Source organism: Staurois parvus, unplaced genomic scaffold (assembly GCF_062004578.1).
Source record: "Staurois parvus isolate SC_StPar_1 unplaced genomic scaffold, SC_StPar_1.0 ptg000282l, whole genome shotgun sequence".
NCBI lineage: Eukaryota > Metazoa > Chordata > Amphibia > Anura > Ranidae > Staurois > Staurois parvus.
The window spans coordinates 7,247,102-7,273,285 of NW_028318078.1; the positions used below are offsets into that span (position 1 = coordinate 7,247,102).

The 26,184-nt window shown below is 41.8% G+C and overlaps 1 protein-coding gene across 4 annotated transcripts in view; it reads right to left on the bottom strand.

Moving 5' to 3' along the window:
• Positions 1-26,184, bottom strand: part of ARHGEF3 (Rho guanine nucleotide exchange factor 3) — a 442,548-nt gene that overhangs the window by 183,268 nt on the left and 233,096 nt on the right. For all 4 annotated transcript variants that reach the window (XM_089681894.1, XM_089681897.1, XM_089681895.1 and 1 more), the window contains one exon: positions 7,275-7,343. In XM_089681894.1, the coding sequence (XP_089538020.1) occupies positions 7,275-7,343 (69 nt within the window). The remainder of the gene's footprint in view (positions 1-7,274; positions 7,344-26,184) is intronic.

Sequence of the window (26,184 nt, forward strand, 5' to 3'; positions counted from 1 at the left end):
TTTTTCTTCCCATCATTCTGGTACAGATTAATCTTAGTTCATCCATCCAAAGAATGCTTTTCCAGAACTGGTCTGGCATCCGTCCAAAGAATGCTTTTCCAGAACTGGTCTGGCTTTTTTAGCTGCTTTTTGGCAAAGTCTAATCTGGCTTTTCTTTCTTCAGCCTTATGAATGGTTTGCACCTTGTGGTGAGCCCTCTGTATTTGCTCTAATGAAGTATTCTCTTGATTGTAGACTTTGACAATGATACGCCCACCTTCACTTGTCTGGATGTTGTGGATGGGTTTTTCTTTACCATAGAGAGGATCCTATGATCATCCACCACTGTTGTCTTCTGTGGACGTGCCTTTTTATGTTGCTGAGCTCACCAGTGCGTTCTTCTTTCCTCAGAATGTACCAAAATGTTAAACTGGCCACTCCTAATGTTGCTGCTATCTCTCTGATGGATTTGTTTCGTGTTTGAAGCCTTACAATGGCTGTTTCACTTGCGTGGACAGCTCCTTTGACTGCATGATGTAGGTTCACATTAATAGATTCCAAATGCAAATACCACACTTAGAATCAACTCCAGACCTTTTACCTGCTTAATTGATGAAGAATTAACGAAGGAGTAGCCCACACCTGGCCATGAAAGAGCTTTAAAGGATTTAAAGCCAGCAAAGGATTCTCAACAAAATATTAAAAGTGAACATTTTATTTATGATTATATGCAATTGTCCAATTACTTTTGGTCCTTTTAAAAATGGAGGGTGGCTACTCTTAAGAGCTGTAATTCCTAAACCCTTCCTCCAATTTGGATGTGCATACCCTCAAATTAAACCTGAGAGTGTGCACTTTCAACCCATATCTATTATATAACTATAGCTTGAATATGCTAACTGTATGTGTGTATATATATATATATATATATATATATATATATATATATATATATATAAAAATAATGACTACATGTTTTTCAGTCTTCATGGGACTGAGATTGAGCTCTGCAGTCATGTATACAGCAGTTTTTTTTCTTACTCCGGGTCACAATCCTGTGCAATGTCATTTTGTCTCTTTCAATCAGTTGACCATGTCGACTGCACTTATGCTCATCAGACAACATTTTCCCGGAAACTGTATATGCCGTCATAACCTTTGATACTGTACCATGCGACATGGCAAATAAATTGGCAACTTCAGTCACAGAGGCACCAGCTAAGTGGGAACCAACAATTTGCCCTCTTTGAAGGTCAATAAGCTCTGACGTGACTCTGTATTGCTAGCAGCACATGCAGTGAATAATGAAAGCGAGGCTTCCCAAATGTTATGCAAAAGACTGTTACATCACGTTTGCTTTCAACGCGAATACATATAATATAAATACCTTTTTTTTTTTCCATAAGTGATCACATTAACTCTGTTCTCAACTGCGTAAGGGGCTTGGAGAGTTGGGGGAGGAAAAACAGCAGCACACTAATCTTCCCAGTGAATGGCTGTACGGGAAAGGGGGAGGGGGCCTGTTCGTACAAACCTGATCACTGAACAGGCAGGTTCTCAGAGCACTGCAAAAAAACTGTCAATGCTGGAAAGGATGTACTCGCATGCCTAACATGTCAGTTTAAAATAGAAAAGCAGGAGGACTGGCAGGATCACCAGGGATTTCACACAAGGGAAGCAATACGAAGAGAACAGGATACTTTTTAACACAAGGCACATATCCGGAACATGAAATGATGCTGGGATAGCATATTCTTTAAAGCGGACCTACGGCCGACGCTCACCTTTAGGTGGTATCTGCACATTTCAGATACTGACCCATCTAGCATATCCTGCCCCCTCCTCCTTTCCTCTACAAAAGGCTATGGCCCCTGGAATGTGTAACGTAGAAATCCCGGGAGGCACAGCGGGCAGTTTATGCATCATTCGTCTAAAGGCGAATGACATGCATGGGGAGGCAGGGCCGAATATTTTTATTGAAAAAAAAAAAAAAAGAAGCCCCTCTGCAGTTCATTGCGGTAGAGTGGAGGGAAGTTGTGGAAGAGGCTGAATGTCCACTTTACGGTGTAATCTAGGAGTGCTGTGGTCAGCCCACAACTATGAAACTACTACTAATAAGTTACCCAATCTCAAATGCTTCTTTGCTGAATGGGCACAAATTCCTAAGAATACTCTCCAAAATATTGTGGAAAGGCTTCCCAGAAGAGTGGGGGGGGGAAGGCTAATTTAAATTTATGGCCATGATTTTGGAATGGGATGTCAAAAAAGTTTATATAGATATGATGGTCAGGTACCCATAAATGTTTGGTCATATAGAATTTTTCTTCTGTCATCAGTTTAAAATGAATACAATTTTTTAAAAAGTATGTAAACTGATTAAGAAATTATCACTGCACCAACACAGCACTTCTCAACCTATAGAAATTCATGTTCCAGCATAATAACGATGCAGTGGACAAGCACCCAATGTACTAACAATAGTCCTCAGCAGTGCTATTTACACGCAAACGGTGGATTTACTAAAGGCAAATAGATTGTTCACCTTGCAAGGTAAATTTTCCTCAGAGCTGAAGTTCAGCTGACTTCCATCTTTCAATCGTGCAACCAAAAATACTGTTTTTTTTTAATATATTTCCCTTACACAAGATTGGGTAATCATATGCAACCACAAATGCTGTTATTTTATATATTTCCCTTGCACAAGATTGGGTATTCTTTGCAAAGTGAAACTTCACTACATTCGCTAAGCTCTGGGGAAGTTCCCTTGCAAAGTTCAACTTTCCTTGCAAAGTGCACAGTCTATTTGCTTTTAGTATATCAACCCCTAAGATTTCCTCTGTAAATGCTTTGAATTGTATGGATGAGACACAATGTCTCCCCTATGTATGCAACCTCCGGTCATTGCAGCCAACTGTCCATTGTCTACAAACATAAAGCTTCAACATCTGTCATAATGTCATATTTCAAAGCACTGATTGGCTGTAAAAACATCTCACTAATGATGTTTCCAGATCATCTTTGAAACCTCCAAGCTTTCTCTCTCTATGTGAGCCTGAAAAATACAAAATTAGGATGACACAAATGATACAGTTTTGTACTCCTGACATCCCAGAAGTTTGTAAAAATAATCATTTGGGAGCCAAAATGGAAACACATCCTGAGATTTGCCAGTTAAAGGAAAGCAAAATAAGTCATTATTATGTGTAACACAGGTTTTTGAAGAAGTTTTTAAAACTAATATGAAAGCTTCCTACAGCATTACAGTAATGTAATTGTAAGCTCCTTTTTTAAATTTTAACAGAACTATTTGCTGCAGCAAGAGTTAAATAACTTGTGCTAGCAGTATGCTAGAGAGCTGGACCTTTGCTCTCAGCACATAGCACAATGGTGCGGGCCTCCATCAGTCCAACACACCCATGTCCATTGCTCCCACCAAGAGTGATCGCCAAACTTATATTTAATCTGCACATGACAATATGTTAGTGCTTGATGGACACATGATGGAGCCAACGGTTGTACAATTTATATTTTAGACAGATAAGTGTTTAATTGGGAATATTTGACTGCATATATGAGGACATAATATACATATGATGCAAAAAAGGAAAGAATCCATATGCAGTAGAATACAAAGAAAAGTATACTACAGCACTGAGGTCTCTACTGGACAGGAAAACTCTTTACAACTCAGCTTTATGTGCTGTTTTCATTCCTACTATTACACAGCCAATAATGATGACTCGCTTCATAACAAGAAAATTCAATTTAATATAATTTGAAGCGTGTGGATTCCCTTTATGGATACGAAGAACTTCCAATTATTTTTGCTCTAGTTAGTTGACCCTTCCTGAAATCGTCCAATTCAATTTGTTTAAATGCTTACACAAATTAAGTGGTTAACCTGTACTGTGCACCGCCCTCTTCTCTTGACCCTCGCCCTCTGTCTGCCCCCTCTCTCCGGTTTCTTTTCCCAATTACTTTCCTCTCCATATTTTTTTCTCCCTCCTATCCCTGTTATCTTTTGTTCCCAACACAGTTTACCTGTTCCCCTTGCAGTGTTACAGCTCATTATGAAAAACCCAATACCTATGTGTAAACTTTCTAATATGTTAACCATTTATATTTCTGCCCTTTTATTTTATATATATATATATATATATATATATATATATATATATATATATCAATCATTACTGTATTTGTTTTTAAATTGTCACCACTGTAATTGTCTTAGCTTTCTGTATATCTTGATTAAACGCTTTTCAATTAAGGTTGCAACTGAAAAAAAAATGCATGTGACTCATTGAGCTATGAAATACTAATATATTGATCTGGTGCAAGTTATATTATATGAAGAAAAAAATATGTTGAATAGCACCTTGCATGAAAAAAGAAGTATAATTTAATTAAGCGTTATAAAATACAGCAAGGTAATAGCTTTATAAAATCCCTTTTGTATAGAGGTGGGCCCTACCCACTGCAAGTTGTTAGTTGCAGCCTGTCCGAACTCTGTGCAGAACTATTATAATGGTATTGTAATCCAAAAAGCATTTAAAAAGCAGTTAGCTACCAAAGAAGAGCCATTATTCTTACCCATGACGCCTATATTTGCTCCACTGAAGCACTACATCCTACATTTAGCACTTCTGTGGACTGTGGTTTTTATTCTTTGGCCACTACAATACTGCAGAACACAATAGTGAGTTAGGGGTCAGCAATCATAATGATGGGCCAATAGGGACATGTTTGGCGAGGGACTTAAAAGGCAACAAGGTCTAACATTATATGGGAATGTAGGAGCTTTGCCTGGCATTCGGCTGTGACAGGAAGGTTTATGAGGCTGCTGAAGGCATATGCAGGTTTCCAAAGCCCCATGCATACCCCTAGAACTTTTATAGATGTCTGTTGCCTAGCTTGCATCTTATGTGTCCATTAGTTTATGCAATTGAAGGGTATGCGAAACATTGAATTTATAACTAGTGAGGACAAAAAATAATTGGAAATCCATATCTTCGAAACACATCGTTTTGCTTTTAGTGACAAGCATTTACCAAAAATACTGTATATCATTATAGGTCTCTCATGTTGGGACCATGTTAGACTTTAGTATCTAAAACAACATTTCCCATCTAAATTTTTTCTAATGCTCATGCCCCATATGTTACAGAAAGTAAGCCAAACAGGGCAACCAAACCCAGAAAAAATAAACACAGTTAAAGAATGATCCACCCATCATTACTGAATTATTAAAACTGTGTTTCCTAAAAGGGGACCTACACTGGTAAAGCTATGCTCAAAACAGAAAAAACAGAAGGCAAAGGACTAGTCACTAGTGTGACGGTCGCAGCGTCAGACTCTAGCCCTTCTCACCAACTCGTGACCGAAGGACTAGCCAATCTAAAACCATGCTGTCACGTGCGTAACAATGCTGTGCCCTGCACAAAGATGTTCCAGCTAATGGACCACAATCTATGTACCCGCAGCCTGACAGCGATTGTTACTGGGTCAGGTTATTTACGCAATTAACCCTTCACACTGCCACCACCGCCTTTTTGTAGAGAAAAGGAGGAAACTCGGCAATATTAGCAATAACACTATGATGTTTAAATAATCATCTGTATACACACGGTCGCCGCAGGCAGAGGTATATAGAGGTTTAAAAACACACAGTAGCACTCTTCAGGGACAGAGAATCTTAGTTTGCATTAAAGAGCTTTAGAAACAGTTCATCACTTTTCAGATAATAGGATTTATTACTAAAAAGGTCAAAAGGGTGCAATAAAAATATTTACAGAAAAAGATGTCCTGGGTTAAGCAGATTCCAGTGTCCTGAGCAAAAGGGTGCCTTTTCTCCCAAAGTTGGTTCCGATGTTAAAAGGGAGAATTCTTCAACTTACTGCTCCAAACATAACAGCCTTTTTCTAGGAACTCAGCAGGGTGTCTCCTTACAGCAGAGAACCAATCACCTCATTTGGGGAGGGGTGATGTAGGCAGGGAACTCAGGCTATGACCAAATCCCTCCCAAGTTGTACCATGGGCAATAACCTTCCCTAGGTACAAGTAACATTCTATCCATGGGTAGCATAATCTGCAGAATGATATTCTGAATGTCCAGATACAGATATGACATATCTGCTTGGGACGGTTAAGGAGATATCGCTTTCTGCTCTCGGGTATGCGTAATCCAGGGGTGTAAGATATCAGACGACTCGCATTAAACTGAGCTATCCGAATATATCCTTGGTTTCCTGGTAATTATTTCCTATCTCAAGATATGACATTATATGGGAAAGTGGGTTTTAAATGTGATGTCTGTTTTACGGCTATTCGGAATGTGTTTGAAGTCCAGTGAAGGACTGGTTTATGGCTTTACGATTATCTCAGATTGAGAAGCTAACAGACACCCGGGCACCAGCTAGTTTGGGATTTATAACCATGAAGCTATCCCGCTGGGCCTGATGCCTGTGATCTCTCGGCATACATACAGACCACATTCCTGAGGGAGGGGGGATTGGAGGGAGAGAGATACAAGATGGAGGATCCTTAGCAAGAAGGATGACCACGTCCATCTGTGTGCACAATTGCTACAACTAGTTGTACGTGTGGTCTCCCTGCAGCTGATCCTTTCCCTATTGCTAACTCCAATGTGTGCAGGCAACCATCTTGGTAGAGGAATAGGACTTTGTTTCCTTATATCAAAGCTACTCCAATGATAACTAGTGATCTAATAACTGGTGGGGAAAACTCTAGTAGTAGCAAAAGAGGAACAGGAAGCACCAATTCCTGCCCCAGAGATGCAGCAAGAAATTAGAGGAAATCTCTCACGGTGAGGTAATTAACTTTTAGGGAGTTGTCCCTGGAACAGTTGTCCCCACTGGAAGACTTTGACTTACCCTTGCTCTGGGGCCGACTCCAAATTTGATATTTTATTGCACTTTCATTCTTGGTGACAATAGTCAGTCACCAATGCATATAAAGTGGTGAGTCCTCCCAACAGGGACAGATAGAAATTAGAAATTCAAATTTTGCCCATTTACCCATTCCCAATCTATCCAAAACTAAAAAAATTAAATACATCAAGATTAAATAAATTAAGAGATTTTGCATAGAGATACGCTAAATTAACATCATACCAGCATTTAGTATGTTTGTATGAATTCTTTACCTGTGTCTATTTTTGCTGAAAAAAAATTGGCAATAATGTTGTACAACTGTACCTACAAAATCACAAGTACATTCAAGTAATGTCAATTACCAACTTTCTTTGAGACCAGATATAATAATACTTTACTCACGTCATTCCTATCGAGGCTGCACACGCTGATAGCGTCATCCTGGTCCTGGGAACTCTGTTTCCTTTTCCTCTGCAAAACATACACAGAAAATAAGTTTATAATTTGCCTAACAACAGAATGGTAAACTATTCAAATGACAAAAGCTGGATCAGCAGGCGAATTAGATGCAAACACCACCCTGGAAATCCGATGATTAACATCAACAATTCCATGAAGTTGGAGAATGTATAATCCCTATTGTCCTAACAGCTATTGGAATAGCTAGAGATCTTTTAATAGGAAGTATAAGGGTAGGAGTTTTACATTACTTTAATAAATCTATATTTATCAATGTATGTAATAGACAAAATGTTACTCAGGACGAGTTTGCTTGAAGTTATTTCTCCTAGAACAAGGATGTAAAAGCATGGGTGGCAGTATTGCGCTTTGTTTGTTGATCATTTGCTCATTACTTGTTGCTTCTCTACTAGATTATTCTTGCTGCAAATGTTCAATGTACAAACTAAAACACATCTATCCATTATATACATGTGCCTCTACTAGGGGGGCTCTCAAAATTTGTAGAGTTAGGAACTACAGAATATCGGGGTGCCATGATGAGGCTCTGCAGCTTACGCATGTATTTGCAAATGTGTGCTAACGAAACCCGTTTTTAAAGCATACTGTTAGACAGGTTAATTAGGTTTGTTTGCAAGCTGGCTGGCAAGCCGAGCTGAGAATTTTTCTCTTTTGTTGTTTGACATGCGTCGCCCTTCCATGTGCTCCTTGCTGTGAAGGCCAGTTATAGACCGCTGCGCTCCTGTACCTTTTAGGAGGGGTGGGCTCCCTCAGGTTCACCTGCCCTTGGTCTATCCATTATATACATGTGCTTCTACTATGGGGGCTCTCAAAATTTGTAGAGTTAGGAACTACAGAATACTGGGGTGCTGTGACGAGGCTCTGTAGCTTACAAATGTATATGCTAATGTGTGCTAACTAAACCCCCTTTTTTTTTTAACGCATACTTTTAGACAGGTTAATTCGGTTTGTCAGCAAGCTGGCTGGAAAGCTGAGCTGGGAATTTCTCTTTTATTGTTTGACATTATTATTATTATTATACAGGATTTATATAGCGCCAACAGTTTGCTCAGCACTGTACATAATAATGGGAGACAGTACAGTAACAATACCTGCTCCTCCTTGGAGCTTACAATCTAGGAGGGAGGGGAGAGTGGTACAGGAGGAAATAGCTGTGGGGCATGGAGTGGTAGGAAGAGTGGAGGAGTTCAATAATTAGCTGAGGGCGGGGTAGGCTTCCCTGAAGAGATAGGTTTTCAGAGTGCGCCTAAAGGTGAGGAGAGTAGGTGATAGTCTGATGGATTGGGGTAGGGAGTTCCAGAGGATGGGGGAAGCCCTGGAAAAGTCCTGGAGACGGGCATGGGAGGAGGAGACCAGGGAACTAGGGAGTAGGAGGTCTTGTGAGGAGCAGAGAGTATGTTTTGGGTGTTATTTGGATGTAGTTTGGGGCAGTATTATGAACAGCTTTGTACGTCAATGTTAGCATTTCGAATTTTATCCGTTGGGCAATCGAAAGCCAGTGGAGGGATTGGCAGAGAGGGGTGGTGGATACGGAGCAGTTAGTAAGGTGGATGAGTCTGGCTGCAGCATTCAAAATAGACTGAAGCGGGGATAGCCTGCGGTGAGGTAAGCCGATGAGGAGGGAGTTACAGTAGTCGAGGCGTGATATAATGAGGGAGTGAATTAGTTGCTTGATGGCCTCCGGGGTTAGGAACGGACGTATTTTGGAGATGTTGCGGAGGTGAAGTCTACACGAGTTTGTCTTTCCAGCCCCAGGTCCATTTGCTGACAGATTGGAGTCTAGGATGACACCTAGTACTCTGGCTTGAGGGAAGGGACTGATGGTGGTGTTGTTGGTCTTGATGGAGAAGTCGGGGGGGGGGGAGGGCGCGGGCTGGGGGGAAAACTAGGAGCTCAGTTGGAAAGATTTAGTTTGAGGAAGTGGAGTGACATCCAATCCGATATGTCACTCAGTAGGCTTGTGATACGGGCGGAGACTGAAGGGGTGAGGTGAGGGGTGGAGAGATAGATTTGCGTGTCGTCGGCATAGAGATGGTAGTTGAAGCCGTGAGAGTGTATCAATTGGCCAAGGGAGGAGGTGTAGATGGAGAAGAGAAGGGGCCGAAGACAGAACCTTGAGGGACCCCAACAGAGAGTGGGAGTGAAGAGGAGGTGGCAGCGTTATAGGTAACACTGAAGGAGCGCTGTGATAGATAGGAAGAGAGCCAGGAGAGACCTGAGTCTCTGAGGCCAAGAGAGTGTAGTTTTTTGAGGAGGAGGGGGTGGTCAACCATGTCGAAAGCCGTAGAGAGGTCGAGGAGTAGGAGCACTGAATAGTGGCCATTAGCTTTGGCGGTTAGCAGGTCGTTGGTGAGTTTGAGTAGGGCAGTTTCGGTGGAGTGTAGGGGGCGGAAGGCAGACTGTAGACATGCGTCGCCCTTCCATGTGCTCCTTGCTGTGAAGGCCATCTTTTGTATGACAAACTAAAACACAACCTGCTTGCAGAATGATGCCTCATGAATCAGATCTTCACATCAGGGCTACATATAGCTTCACATAAAGAATTTCTTAACAATCCCAACCCAAAATCGAGTTAAAGTGGAAATAAAAGCAATTTTTTTTTTCATTTATAGTAATCGTTATTTGTAATCACTGTGCCTTTTTACATTCTTGTTTTGCAGGTTGGGCTCTTGATATATCAGAAAATACCTCTCAGACCTCATCTAGATACCAGATCCTATGGGTTGTAGTACTACCTGAATACATTGGCAGCAAATCTGCCATATTTGGTGTCACTATCGATCAAATTTTGTACTAGAGATTAAACCTTCAGCACCAGCATCAGTACCACTACCTCCACTTTTAGAGTTCGACTGGTAACATAATGATTCTATGGGAAGGATTTACTAAAACTGGAGAGTGCAAAAAAAGGAGTGGATCTGCACAGAAAACAATCAGCTTCCAGGCATTTTTGTGTCTACTGAGTGTCCTGCAACTCAATCTCCTCCTAGCATTACCAGCTTGGACCTCTGCAGCAATCGCTCTTCCTAAAGCTGGGTACACACTATAATAAAATCTAAAAACAAATTCTGTACGAGTAACAATCACTTGATTATCTGATTGTTAGAATAGTGCTTTCGACAGCTGATTCTGACTATTCAAATGAAAAAACCGAAGGAGCAAGCTAGAAAATGTTTTATTGTACATGAACACAACATCCGATTTTTGCTCAATGTGTACAGTAATTGTACGGAAATAATCGAATAGAAAAAAATGTGCAAGATCAGAAGCAAAGAACGACCTGGAAGAAGGTGGCGAACTTAGAAAGAAAGAACGTTTGCTTTTGCAGTTTGAAAAGTATTGCACAAGTTAATACCATTGTCGGTTACATCATGATATGCACCTTCAAGGAAAATCGGACAATTGTTTGTCCGATTTTCCCATAGTGTGTATCCCACATAAGCAGCATCTTTTAAATTTAAGAAGCAAATATGTAAGATCATGTAACCTGATTTTAAAAGATGATTTATTACAATTTTACTATTTACTTGAAAATGTAGAGGACTTTAAAACATGTATCTGTTTTTCCATATCTGCCAACTTTTGAACTTAAGCTAAATTCTAGTTGTTTGTCATGAGTTTATGTGGACCAAGCTGGTCCAAACTTAACTAACCTGCACCCACTGTGAGTGCTATAGAAACTGAATACATGGCTGTGTTCTGCAGCAGGACTGGGAGTGGCACTGCCCGTCCTTCTCCCACAACAAAATTGAGTAGGACTGAGTGCTGCTCAGCCATTCAAAGGAAGCTTTGCCTTTTCTGAAGGAGTACAAGGCTTCCGCTGACTAGCCGAGGAGGAGATGGCGACACTATCCACCTGCCTCTCTACCTCAGCAAATCAGAGGAAGCCTTGTATTCATTCAGAAAATACAAAGCTTCCTATGAATGGCTGAGCAGCACACAGCCCAACTCAATTTTGTTCCAGGAGTGGAACAGGACGTTCACAAACAGCATTACATACTGTATTTAGCTAATGCTACATACAGTTTATACAGCATTTACAGCAGGTGGATCTGTTAGTGAAGGTAACAGTTTATTTGGATCACTTTGGTTCAAACAAAGTTAAAATGACAGAAAGCTTTAGTTAGGCTTTGATAAAAGGGACAATTTTTAAAGGGGCAAAATGTTTTGCATGTAGTGCACCACAGCAAAAGTTGGTGTGATCAGCAAGCCGTGGGCATGGTCAAATGGATGGGGTTTACTGATATTCCTGCAGCAGCTTTGATAAGAATCCCATCTGGCACTGTAAGATTTTTTATTAAATGGACAGAAACACATTCAAGAAGGTATTGTTCATTAAAGCGGAACTTCACTGCATCTGAGCATCACAAACCAAAAAATGCTATTCGATTCATTTTTAATATTTGAAAAAATCCCCTCCATCCATTCATGTCTCCATGCTTTATTTTGCTGAGAAATCACTTTGAATATCACTTTTTAGCTTTTCTGGTTGTGGCCATCTTGAGTAAGGGTGAATGATTCATGTAGCATTTTCTAACTGGAATCCATCTGCCCTTAGCTCAGGCATGCAGGCAGGAGCTTAGCTGAGAAAATCCCTCCTCCCCTCCTGAAGGCTGGGATACATGACATCATTTGCCTAGACATGGAAATCAGAAAATAACTGAAGAAGTGTAAAAAAAAAAAAAAGTCTAAAACAAGTAATTATAATATACTTTCCTTTCTAATTACTAATGCTAGCAGCATAAGGATTAAAAATAGTCAATGTTGTTAGAGAGGGTGAAGTTCCACTTTATATTCTTTATATATTTATTTAGCTATCTCAGGAGTGTGGAGGACACACACAGTGTAGAGTTCAGGACTGCACAAGACACAGGCCAGTGTACAGAGATACAAACAATACATTTTTTCCGGTCAACACAAATCCCCCCAAGCCAGTATCTCTCCAGTACAGCCACCCCCGCCCCCCCAACAGCCCAAAATCCCAACCCAGTACAGCTTTCACCCACAACGCTACCCCTGCCCTCAGCACAGACCATCCCCCTTCCCAGCTCCTTTTCAGTATAGAACCCCTCCTACCAGTCCCTTCTTGGTACAGAATTCTTAACAGTACAGACCCCCTCCTTTCCCAACAGTAGAGATCCACTCCCTCCCCACCAGTACATACCCCCTCTAGTACAGACCACCAGGTAGGGACCAGTATAACCCCTCTCCAATACTGGCTCCCCCCCCACCAGAACAGACCGCTCCTCCAGTACAGATCCCCCTCCCTCCACAACAGTACAGACCCCCTGCAGTACAGGCCACCTGGTAGGGACCAGTACAACCCCCCCTCCAATACAGGCTCCCCCCCACCAGTACAGACCACTCCCTCTGGTACAGACTCCCTCCTTCCCCACCAGTAGTTAATCCACCTGCAGTACAGACTTCCCCTCCAGTACAAAACCCCTCCCTCTCTACCAGTACAGACACCCCCACCAGTACAGACCTCCTCCCTTCTCACCAGTACAGAATCCACCTGCAGTACAGACTTCCCTTCCAGTACAAAACCCCTCCCTCTCCACCAATACAGACACCCCCACCAGTACAGACCTCCTCCCTTCCCACCAGTGCGGAATCCACCTGCAGTACTGACTTCCCCTCCCCTCCAGTACAAACCCCCTCCCTCTCTACCACTACAGGCACCCCCACCAATACAGACTTCCTCCGTCCCCACCAATACAGATCCCCTTCTTCTCTAACAGTACAGAATCCCCCGCCCTTCCCCTCCAGTATAGACCACATCCTCTAGTACAGATCTCCCTCTTCAGGACAGCCCTCTTCCCTCCAGTATAGAGCTCCCTCTTCCATTACAGAACTCCTCATTTCCCACCTTTAAATTCACTCAGCTGGAGTTGAGGAGTAACTTTCCTCTTCTTGTCATATGAATGAGCCAGTAAAGCTCATTCATATGCAAATCACGAGGCCAAATTATTCACACATTAGGTCATTGATATGCAAATCCAGTGGCAATCTGCATACAAATGGGCTCTGTCTGAAATGTACAGGGGCAGAGCAGGACCCCCCTGTAGACAGGACAGTGGCGGAAGGTATGGTTGCGGAACAATCCAGGACTGTTGGGAGGTATGGTTGTCATACTAAACCATTTATTTTGGTGTTTAAAAGTAGAGCTAAAGGCAAAACTTTTGTTTTTGTCATTTTCCATAGAGCAAGGAAAGGTTGCAAACCATGTCATCTAAGTACCAATGTGGATACTTCCCTTCACTTACCATAGAGAAAACAAGAAGTGAGATGAAATCTGTAGAATGTTAGGAAGTCTCTCGTGGTCACCAGAACTAGTGTCACCATTGGAAGATTTCCACTGTTCTAGTGACAACTCAAATATTGTAATTTATCTTCCACTTTCGCTTGATAAAGGTAAACAGGACAAACAGGGAGGGTAAATCTCTATAGCAGGGGTACAGACAGCAATCAAAACTAACAGGTTTTGTTTGACAGGTTAATCCCTCGCCACTGTATCCAAAGACTGGGTGTAGTTTAAGTCTGATAGTTCTCTTTTATACACTTTGGATTAAAATAACATTACTAAAACCAACATACAACTCTTCATACACACTCACAAAAAGGTGAATTATTTAAAACCAGATTTATTGAATCCAACATGGATGGGCATGTCTATAGCCAGTTTACGCAAGTCAGGTTCTGCAGCATCTCTAGAGAACATACAGCACTACACCACACTTCTATCAAACATTGCTGGGTCTAAAACAGCTGATTTACTGTAAACAAGGGTCCTGCTCTTCAGTATACTGGCAGGGACAGGCTGTTCTATTCAGGCTGTGGCTGTGTTAAAAAAAAAACCCTCCTTAACTTTGTACACCTTTTGTTTTGATATACCTGGAATGTATTTAATGGACTGATCAAAAAAAAAAAAAAAAACCCCAAAAAACAGATTTCCCCATGAAGGAATTCTTCCGCTGCGTTATTGTATTCTGACGTCTGTGACTCCTCAGCTGTCAGAATACACTGATCAGTGCTGCCACCAATTGGCTTCAGTGTTGATAGAACAGAAATTTTAAAGCAGTCCGACTCGTGAGAAGTCGATCGTTATTTTGTGAGAATTTCTATCCATCGATGTCAAGCTTAAGGTAAACTGAAAGCTCAGTTGGTGATCAACATTCACATTTCACATTCCGTGAAGGTGTATTTTTTTTGGCGCATTTTGACATGTTTGACGCATGTTTTTGGTTGCCGCATCTGCATCTACTTTCCGCATTTGGGGTGCCATTAAAGTAGAACCCTTTTTTTTTTTGTTCTGGGTAGAGTGGAGAGGGATTAGAAAGTTTGTCAGTTTTTATTGCTGCCTGTGCCTCCATTAGGGAGATTCAACCTCTCTTTATGCCCTCTTTACCATTATCATTGAAAGTGAAAGTAAAATAAGATCCAAATTTTGAGTTAATCCCATAAAAGTAATAGAGGGGAAATCTTCCAATGGGGACACTAGTTCTGGTGACCTGGGGGGTCCCAAGGAATTCCCTTAACCACTTGCCTTCTAGGCCCTTTTGCCCCCTTCCTGCCCAGGCCAATTTTCAGCTTTCAGTGCTGTCACACTTTGAATGACAATTGTGCGGTCATGCAACACTGTACCCATAATACATTTTATAATTTTTTTCACACAAATAGAGCTTTCTTTTGGTGGTATTTAATCACCACTAGGTGTTTTATTTTTTGCACTATAAACGAAAAAGCGTAAACATTTTGGGAAAAAAAGGTTTTCTTTGTTTCTATAATAAAATTTAGCAAACAGGTAATTTTTCTCCTTCATTGATGTGCGTTGATGAGGCTGCACTGATAGGCAGCACTGATGGGTAACACTGATGGGCACTAACAGGCTGCACTGATGAGGCAGCACTGGTAGGCATTGATGTGGAAGCACTGATAGGAGGTAATGATGGGCACTGACTGGTGGCACTGAGGGACACAGATTGGCAGCACTGCTGGGCAGCACTGTTGGGAACTGATGGGCAGCATTGTTGGGAACTGATGGGCACTTTTGGGGCTGCACTGACAATCAAGGAACTGATAATCAGTGCCCTGATTATCAGTGCAGAGGTCTGATTTGACAGTTGCCGGTTATCGGCAGTACTTTCCTCACACTGTGACAGCGTGAGGAAAGTACTGCCGATAACTGGCAAATGTATTTACATAGTGGTCAGCTGTGATTGAACACAGCTGATCACGTGGCAAAATGCCACTGCGATTGTCTTTTTACCATGTCATGTGATAAGAAGTGTCCAAAGGATACAGTGATCACAGACAGTGTCGGGTGCGCGCCACTGGGGGCGCGCGGGGAGCTGTGTTCTGGAAGGACGTCTTATGACGCCCTCCCAGAACTCAACTACTGCACTGTAGCCATCATTCGGTTATAGCGCGGTAGTAAAATGGTAAATTTGCAGGAATTTTCCCTCACTTCCTGTTTGGCTATGGGATAAAAAGTGAAGGAAAATCTCCGCAATGAGACTTAGAAGGCAAAAAAAGATTTGATAGAGGTTATTACCCTCCCTTGCTCTATCCAAAATAAAAAAAGAAAGTTTTGTCTATAGTTCTACTTTAACATGTGTGAATGCAACCTTATAGCTGTGGCTATGTATAATGTGTGTATTTCCCAGTGTATTACCCCAGTCTAAGTGCCTGTTCACACCAAGTATGGTAGGACAGCGCTGGACAGCTATTGCAAGATACTTTGTCTCCTACACGGCCAGTCCGAACCATGGTACTTTGTGCTATTTCAATAAAGTTAGTATCAATAAAACCCATGTAGTAACTTTGTATTATCCATATTGGCACTCATTGGTCAGTGCCTAGGGAAGCAGATTTATAGGGGCAACATGAAGGGTTAGAGGAGTAATATTTTTTTTCTGTTTTCCCTCTTCTGTCCACCTCTGCATATTGGTGGCTAAATTGAAGAAGAAAACTGTACGAGGGTAGGGGGCGCAGGAGATGTTGAGAGGTGTCAAAAGACTCTTTAGATGAAAAGAGACATGAAACCATCCCTCCATTCTTTTGTATGGCTTACAACGCAAACACCATGCTGCCTCTAATAGCAAATCTAGCAGTTTTATTAAAATAGTCATACGAGAACTGATGTGGAGCTTGTACACAAGGGTATCATCAATATTTGCATGCCTAGTGCAGCATAATCCCCACATAGGGCCCTGGATAAGGTCTCTATGCAGTCACCATTTGGCAAATCCAATGCACTGTGAACAGTGGTGAGTAGACTTTCCTTCCATACATTCAGCAGTATCACATATCTTTATTCCTGTAGATTTATGGGAACTGTGAAATTGCCATCCCATAAGAGCAAGCTGTGTTTTAGCATTGAATATCCTTAACCTCACTTTGTGAACACTCTGATCCTTTCTGACAATGAGAGAAATCAATTTAGCACAGGCCGTATAGCTGCTGCTCATGGGGCTTATGGGGAATTAAATAGGACCGGTCAGGTGATGTGTGTTTTTGCAGCTGTTATGTAGTACCATGGTGAAAAGCCAGGTACCTCCGGACAAAGTGGAGGATATGTCATTTTCCATTTGGTAAAAATATCAATGCAAATCTTTATGACTAGTAAATGTATCCAGTTGCATCTTAGGAAATCTGAAGCAGTCAAATAAAAAGAACATAAATGTAATATGTAGGCTGAAGGCAACATACGTCATCCTTACCTGAACCCTCAGGATAAGGCAGTAAGGAACTACAGTGAGTAAGAAACTTGTCATATTTGATGTATTTGTACTAGATCAGGTATCTGAGATACCTTCCACAACACAGTATAGACTGGGTTCAGGACATAGTACAGGTACACGGGACGGTACAAACCACAAAACATCAGGACCATACTGCAAGATTCAAGTTGGTAACTATAGTGGTTCAAAATGACAAGACACCAAGATCAAACATTTTTAGTAGACAAATGGGCAAATACTGTATATTAGTAATAGACAAAATAAGAAAAAGTACTATAATAAAGCTATAGTAGTAAAAATTCCAATGTATTTATGCTGCATTTAACACTGGAAACATACTGTATGTCAAACTGGAATAGGAGCCCATTTGCGCCATTGGGTCGATTTACTAAAGGCAAATAGGCTGGTCACTTTGCAAATGAATCCTCACTTTGCAAAGATACACTATATTGCCAAAAGTATTGGGACACCCCTCCAAATCATTGAATTTAGTTCCAATCACCTCCATGGCCACAGGTGTATAAAATTAATCACCTAGGCATGCAGACTGCTTCTACAAACATTTGTGAAAGAATGAGTCGCTCTCAGGAGCTCAGTGCATTCAAGTGTGATACTTGAATAGGTTGCCACCTGTGCAATAAGTCTATCTGTCCAAGATACTAAATATTCCACAGTCAACTGATAAAATGCACCACCAAGCCTGAGGCATTTTTTTGTCTTGCTGATGTTGGGGTATTTTCTACTCCTTTGGGCCATAATAGGCCCCTAATGTCTGCCATTTAGAATAGAATTCTAATGATAATACTACAGTAGTTGGCAACATGTGTACTGCAGTGTACCACAAGGTGCATGCTGTAGGTTGTTTCTTGTGTTTGTGGGTGGATGCAGTGTTGTGCAGTGATTACACAAAGTCCAGTTGCAATAAACAGAAATTCTATTGAAGATAAAGTTCAATGACACAAACAGCTCAGTGGGAAGGCACACAACTGGGAACACTCACAGTATGTCTGGCAAAGTAGAACTGAGCGGGTCTTGAGTGTGTTGAGAGCATCTGTCCCAGAGGGCAAAATGCGGCCTTGCCAGAATGCACCCAAGCGGGAGGATTTCAGGAAGAATGGCGTGTCCTCACTCATCTAGAACCTCTCCCTGCTGCTAGTCACTTTCCCTGACAGATGGGTTACCTGTCCCTATCCTGTCCACTCACAAAATGCATGCTAAGCCCAGATGTCAGGGTCTTAAATAGACTCTGCCTGACCTAAGATGGCCACCAGAGTCACATGGGACAGCGGCATCCAACCAGATCGCTTCACAGTGACCCATGAAACTATAGAGGAGTAAGCTCCTTCTGACTTCCTCTCCCTCTTTAATACAACTGTGGATCTAGCACCACCTGCAGTAGAGAAAAGAGACTGCACCTGCCTACGTTTTTTTTTCATGCACCCCTTAATGCACAAAAAAGGTTAAGGTGTACGCAATGCATCTCTTCATTGTGCCGCGTTTCACCAACCTATGTGCAAATTAATATACAACCCTATTTCTTGTGTTTTAAACACAATTTCCCAAAATTATACATTTAAGACAAAATAACTGAATTTACATCAATAAATATACATGTGCGTGCATCCATTTAATATTTAATGCATAAAATTCAAAATATTGACGTACAAAGCTATCCATGACACTACCCCAAACTACATCACCGACCTGATATCCATCTACCACCCAAAACGCACTCTCCGCTCCTCACAAGACCTCCTACTATCCAGCTCCCTGGTCTCCTACTCCCATGCCCGTCTCCTGGACTTCTCCAGGGCCTCCCCCATCCTCTGGAACTCACTACCCCAATCCGTCAGACTGTCACCTTCCCTCCGCACCCTGAAAACCTATCTCTTCAGAGAAGCCTACCCCGCCCTCACCTAATTGCTGATCTCCTCCGCTCTTCCCACCACTCCATCCCCCACAGCGATTTCCTCCTGTACCACTCTCCCCTCCCTCCTAGATTGTAAGCTCCAAGGAGCAGGGCCCTCGAACCCCTCGTGTATCGCATTGTATTGTTACTGTACTGTCTCATGTATTGTTTCCCATTATAATGTACAGCGCTGAGCAAACTTTTGGAGCTATATAAATACTGTATAATAATAATATAAGACGTTCCTTCAATAGTCCAACATCCACTTGAAAACTTTTTCCCATATAGAATATACTTCAATTGTGTTATCAATTATTCCAACACCTCAACCAAACAATGATATCCAAAAATTGTGTTTAAAACACAAGTAATAGGGTTGGAAATTAGTTTCACCGAGGTTGGTGAAGCGTGGCACTTTTTAAGAGATTTAATTATAACACATTTGTATGGGAGTGTGATTAGTGTGGGCGATTCACGATATACGTGAAAAGAGAAAACCTGCGCTCCACCCAACAAATAACAAAATTGTCAAAATATGATATAAATAGCAATAAATTAATTAATAAATAAAGTGAACTGCTGCTACTCTCTTCCTGAATACCAGAAAATGAAAAAACAAAAAAGAAATGAGTGCGCTGTACACTAAACCAATCTAACACAATAGCTAAACACAATATATCAAAAATAGACCATAAATAAATATGCATATACAAAATGTGCAAAAATGCATCTAAAAGTGCTAAAAAGTCCACGTGCATAATGTAAATTAGCAAAAAGTTGCAAATCCAATGTGAAAGTGCTGTGTGCTGAAAAAATCTTCCAACAAAGTGCTATGGTGTCCACAAGTGCTTTCCACAACAGACAGATCAGCCTCTTACCAGACACATTGATCTCCAATCAAGAGATCAAACGAGCAGATGGTGTTCAGATTCCACACTGACACCCATGCTAGCAATATCAAAGGAGATGGATGGATGGCTGTGGGCTCACCCAAATGAATTCCCCACATCGAACCGCTCTCCATATACAATGTAGGGAAGGGATAAAACAGAAGAGACTTCATAGTGAAACCCGATAAAACTAAAAAATGTATTCAGTAAAATATTGCACTTACATAGATAAGGCAGTATATAGATTCAAAATTCCCGCAGTGTCATACCACCGGCCAGAACGTGAAGACTCCGCCCAAGTCTGTCTGTTGTGGCGAGCACTTGTGGACACCATAGCACCTTGTTGGAAGTTTTTTTCAGCGCACAGTAATTTCACATTGGATTTGGGACTTTTTGCTAATTTACATTATGCATATGGACTTTTTAGCACTTTAGATGCATTTTTTTGCATATGCACATATTTATTTATGGTTTATTTTTGATATATTGTGTTAGATTGGTTTAGTGTACAGTGCACTCATTTATTTTTTGATTTACAATATATTTCTTCATTTATTAGTGTATGCATTGCAGCTCACAAGATTCACGGTAATTATTGTACGCAATGCTTGATGTGATTGGGCCCCAACATTTTATCCAATCATTGAACAGGTGTGTGTTAAAGCAGACATTTGGGTTAAATGTAGCACAGTCACTGTAAACATTTTCAAGGAAGATTTTCCTTTAATCTTCTAATGAGTGTGTGTTCTGCGGGGTCAGCAGAGTATCACATTCATAACGCATGTTGTATTACTCATTTTATCCATTTGTGAGTCACGCTCGATGAGTGGAAAATACATGTAAGATGCAGAGAATGCAAAACACATCAGAACTATTGGGTTTGTACTCAGCAGGTAAAGGTAACATGATTTTATAAAACTTGACAGTCGTACTAAAAACAGAGTTGGATAATTGTTCACAAATGTCTGCCGTCTGCAGAAAAGTCTATTTTTGTCTAGCTAGAATACTTCTACACTAGTGGCGGCAGCGCTATGTTCTTGATGTTTGGGTCCAGTGATGACATACTGCCAGGGAAATGGATAAGGGTCATGCTTCTGACCTCAAACTAGCATATGGACCAGGAGTCAGCACTGACAGCATCCACTGTCTTTAATTCCCAGCACTAGACCAGAATCTGGGTAAAAATTAGAGCTGTGTGAGTCTCAAGATTAGAGGCCAGGATCTAGGGGAGTGCTGGGGAGGGCTGTGCCCCCCCCCAGATTTTTGTTGTGTCCACCCTCCTTCCTTATGTCTCAGAGTGCATCCACTGATCCCTGAGCCAATCTGATGCAGACAGATGATATGAGGAGTCACTCTGATGGGGACAATCCATGTAAGGGGTCAGTGCGATAGGGACACCTAATGTAAGGAGGCACTCTGATGGGGACACCTGATGTAAGGGGGCCCTCTGATGGGGACACCTCATGTAAGGGGGCACTCTGATGGAGCATCTGATATAAGGGGGTACTAGAGACACTTGATATAAAGGGGAACTCTGATGGGGATACCTAATGTAAAGGGGCACTGGGGACACCTGATATAAGGGGGCTCTCTGATGATACCTGACATAAGGTGGCACTCTGATGGGGACATATGACATAAGGGAGCACTCTGATGGGGACATATGACATAAGGGAGCACTCTGATGGGGACATATGATATAAGGGAGCACTCTGATGGGGACACCTGGTGTAAGGGGGACTCTGATGGATACCTGATGTAAGTGGGCACTCTGATGGGGACATATGATGTAAGGGGGCACTCTGATGAGGATACCTAATGTAAGGGGGCACTGGGGACACCTGATATAAGGAGGCACTCTGATGGGGGACACCCAATGCAAGGAGGCACTCTGATGGGGGACACCCGATGCAAGGGGGGCACTATATTTGGGACACCTAATGGAAGGGGGCACTATTTTGGGGACACAATGGAAGGGGGCATTCTGATGGTGACACCTGATATAAGGGGGCACTCTGATGGTACACCTAATGTAAGGGGGCACTATAATTTGGGCAGCACAGTGGCTAAATGGTTAGCACTTCCACCTAGCAGTACTAGGGTTATTGGTTTGAATCCCAACCATGGCACCACCTGCCTGGATTTTGCATGTTCTTGTGCCTGCGTGGGTTTCCTCCAGGTACTCTGGTTTTCTCCCACACTCCAAAGACATGCTGGTAGGTTAATTGGGTCCTTTCTAAATTGGCCCTAGTATGTGTATGTATGAATATAAGTTAGGGACTTTATAGCCCCTTGAGGGTTAGGGACTGATGTGAATTTACAATATATATATGTAAAGCGCTACGTAAATTGACGGCGCTATATAAGTACCTGTAATAAATAAATACATAAAATATAATGGGGACACCTGGTGTAAGGGGGCACTGGGTACACCTGCTATAGAGGGGCACTCTGATGGGGACACCCGATGCAAGGGGGCACTCTGATGGGGACACCTGATGCAAGGGGGTACTCTGATGGGGACACCCGATGCAAGGGGGCACTGAGACACCTGATATAAGGGGGCACACTGATGGGGATACCTGATATAAGGGGGCACCCTAATGGGGACACTCGATACAAGGGACACTCTAATGGAGACACCTGATATAAGGGGCATTCTGATGGGGACACCTGATATAAGGGGGTTTTCTGATGAGGACACCTCATATAAGGGGCACTCTGACAGGGATAACTGATTATATGTAAGGGGACACTCTGATGGGGACAGTAATGTAAGGATGTACACTATTAGGGACACTAATGGGGGCGCTCTGGAGGGGTCACTTGATGTAAGGGGGTGCTCTGTTGGGGACATCTTATGTACAGTTGCAAAAAAAGTATATGAACCCTTTGGGATTACGTGGAGTTTTGCATGAATTGGGCATAAAATGTGCTCTGAACATCATTTATGTCACAACAATAGAAGAACACAGTCTGCTGAACATAATACTACACAAACATTAGATGTTGCCATGGTTTAATTGCACATAACATGTAAACATTCACAGTGCAGGGAGGAAAAAGTATGCTCCGCAGAGGATGGGTAATGCAACAGGACAATGACCCAAAGCATACAAGTAATTCAACAAAACAATGGCTGCAACAGCACAGAATACGCCTTCTGGATTGGCCCAGTCAGAGTCCTGACCTCAACCCGATTGAAATGCTGTGGTATGACCTTAAGAGAGCGATTCACACCAGACATCCCAAGAATATTGCTACACTGAAACAGTTTTGTGAAGAGGAGTGGTCCAAAATTACTCCAGATCGTTGTGCAGGTCTGATCTGCAACTACAGGAAACGTTTGGTTGAGGTTATTGCTGCCAAAGGAGGGTCAACCAGTTATTAAGTCCAAAGGTTCACATACTTTTTCCTCCCTGCACTGTGAATGTTTACATGTTATGTGCAATTAAACCATGGCAACATCTAATGTTTGTGTAGTATTATGTTCAGCAGACTGTGTTCTTCTATTGTTGTGACTTAGATGACGTTCAGAGCACATTTTATGCCCAATTCACGCAAAACTCCACGTAATCCCAAGGGGTTCACATACTTTTTCTTGCAACTGTACATGGGGCACTTTGATGGGGTCACCTGATGTAAGGGGGTGCTCTAATAGGAACTTGATGTAAAGGGGGCTCCAATAGGATACAAGGTGTTCTGATCATCCTAATAATCCTTAATCATTCTAATCTAATGACAGCCTAATACATAATAGTGTTTCCCAGCTGGTGACAGACTGTCAGTGACTCACACACAGCGCTGACATTATGCCCCCTGACTCTTTATTACTGCACCCCAGATCAGATAGGCTAGGTCTGGCCCTGTTAGAGGCTCCGGCTATTTCTTGCCCAGATGTGCTCAGGAGCTTCACGCTATACCACTGATTTAAAATAAGTTTAAAAAGTACAATATTTTAAAAAAAAAAAATCACATTTTATTTCTAAAAATTCTATGAATGCACGAATGCGAACTAACAGGTACAAATAAGGAAACTGCTCTGCCCAGTAAAGCCACATGTTAATACTTCAAGGTTACCTGCTTATCTTTTGTCCACAACTAAGATGTACTGACATGTAAACTTGAAACCTGTTACTGTATAATTACTAGCACACACGAAGAACCCTGGGAGAGCGCATTTGACCTGACATTGCTGTGTCGAGGCTTGCCAGAAAGTACTATCCTGAGTTCAAGGTGCCTCTAGACACACCATCAGCAATATCCTTTCATTGATGTCTATGGAGAAGTTGAACTAAGTCTAGTGAGCCCCTTCTTATGCCAATGCAGAATTACAGATACCAGATGTCTCTTCTTGCTGTGACAGTATACAAACATTGCTGATGTGTGATGTTATCTTTGTTATAGCTAGAAGGGACAGAAACAGAAGTCACATCAAATGCTGCCAGCTCTGCCGCATCTGGGATACAACAAATGTTTTCTCTATTAAGGCTCCATGTACACGGGACACTTCTGAACGATGGAAACTGACTGCTGGAAAACGTAGGTCAAAAAACGTCTATTTAGCCGCATTTGCATACCGCGTTTATGAGCATTTGCGTTTAGAAGCATTTTTTAAAGATAACCTCAGGAGACCTTCCAAAATGCCCAGAATGCACTGAAAAACAGTAAAAAATTAACTATTTTAGACATTTTGAGAGAGCAGAAGCATAGAGAGCAGTATTTGTTGAGATTAGCTGTTTTTTTTGTGGTGTTTGGATGTGTTCCAGCTCATTTCTGTGCAGAGATTATTGCAGCAGTGTCTAACATATTTTCTTTCATGCGAAACCTCAAAGTATGGTGTACCAGGTCCATTTCAGTACTGGGAAAACGCTTTGCATGCATTTTTCATGATGAAAAAGGCTGTGGACAGCATCTGGAAATGGAAGAGTTACAAAACAATTTCCAACACAAACGCTTATAAACGCGGTTAGCCGCGTTTACTACTCCTGAACGCAAGTTTTCTGCGTTAAAAAAAATGACTTTAAACTCAACTGCCTGTAAACAACTGTAAACAACGATGTGTACATGGACACAGGAAAACATTAGGGAGAGTTCAGGGGCTGCTGAAAAAAACGCTGAACAGCTCCTAAACGTGAGTTTATCAGCTGCAGTGTACATGAACACTAACACTGAAATGCAAATGGTCTTCACCTATACTTGCTTATTGTGGTTTGGCCAAAAGGTAATATGGGCAGCTTTAACCTCCCTAGCAGTCTTGATTATGTCAGTATTTCTGTGCTCAAAGCGGTACATTTTTTTGCATGTAAATATGTAGTTTTTTATTGTAGGCCTGTAATTTGTAGGAATAACTCACTGAAATCTGTCCGAACAAGAGAGTCTAGTAAGCATCCTGGGTATGTTAAAATTTGAAACACGAAATCATAAATTATAATTTAATAAAATAACCATAAAAAATAATAATATAATAAGAATACATTTAATTCAATAATATAATCAAACCAAAAACACTGAAATTTGAAATAGAGCGCCAAGTTCGCACATCACTGAGCAAAGTTGCAAAATGGTTTTCAATGTGTATTGACGAATTTCTCCACGAATCATTATCACTCAATTCTGCAAGTGGTTCTGATTTACTATCGCTGTTCTCTAGCTGGTCTAAAACTGCTTTTGACCTAAAGGGACGCTTTTTGGACACCATGGACATTTCTCAGTTTCCAGGCAGAAAGAACAGTAAAAATGCAGGCAGGGCACAGGACAAAGCACTAGGGACAAAATGTATGTGAAATGGTTTGATACAGTAATGTTGTACTATGAGATTTTAGTGTATTTTGTGGATGTCGGTTTTTGACATTTTTAAATTTCCCACCAGTTCTGTCCCCGTACATCCTGATGTCGCAGGGAACGGAACCCGGAAGACAGATGCCGGCATCGGCCGGAGGACATTACAGGGGACACTGCAGGGGGGACATCGCGGGAGCGCAGGACAAGTTAAGTGCAGAAGAGATCCCAGAGCAGCGCTGCAAGGTATTCCTGAGTGTAGCTCGGGGTTACCGCTTGTGGTGCTGAAACTTTACCCCGAACTGCACTCGGGAATACCTCCAGGGAGGTTAATATAAACTTAGCGCATCCCTTGCCATTTCCAAAAGCACACAATTTTCAGCCTGATCTGAACTCATGAATGTAGTTTACAGTATCCTGGTTGTATGTGTTTTCTCTTGTGGATTACACCATGTTCTTCAGTGCATATCTGCAAGAGGAGGTTGGCCCCCAATCATTTCTCCTACCCA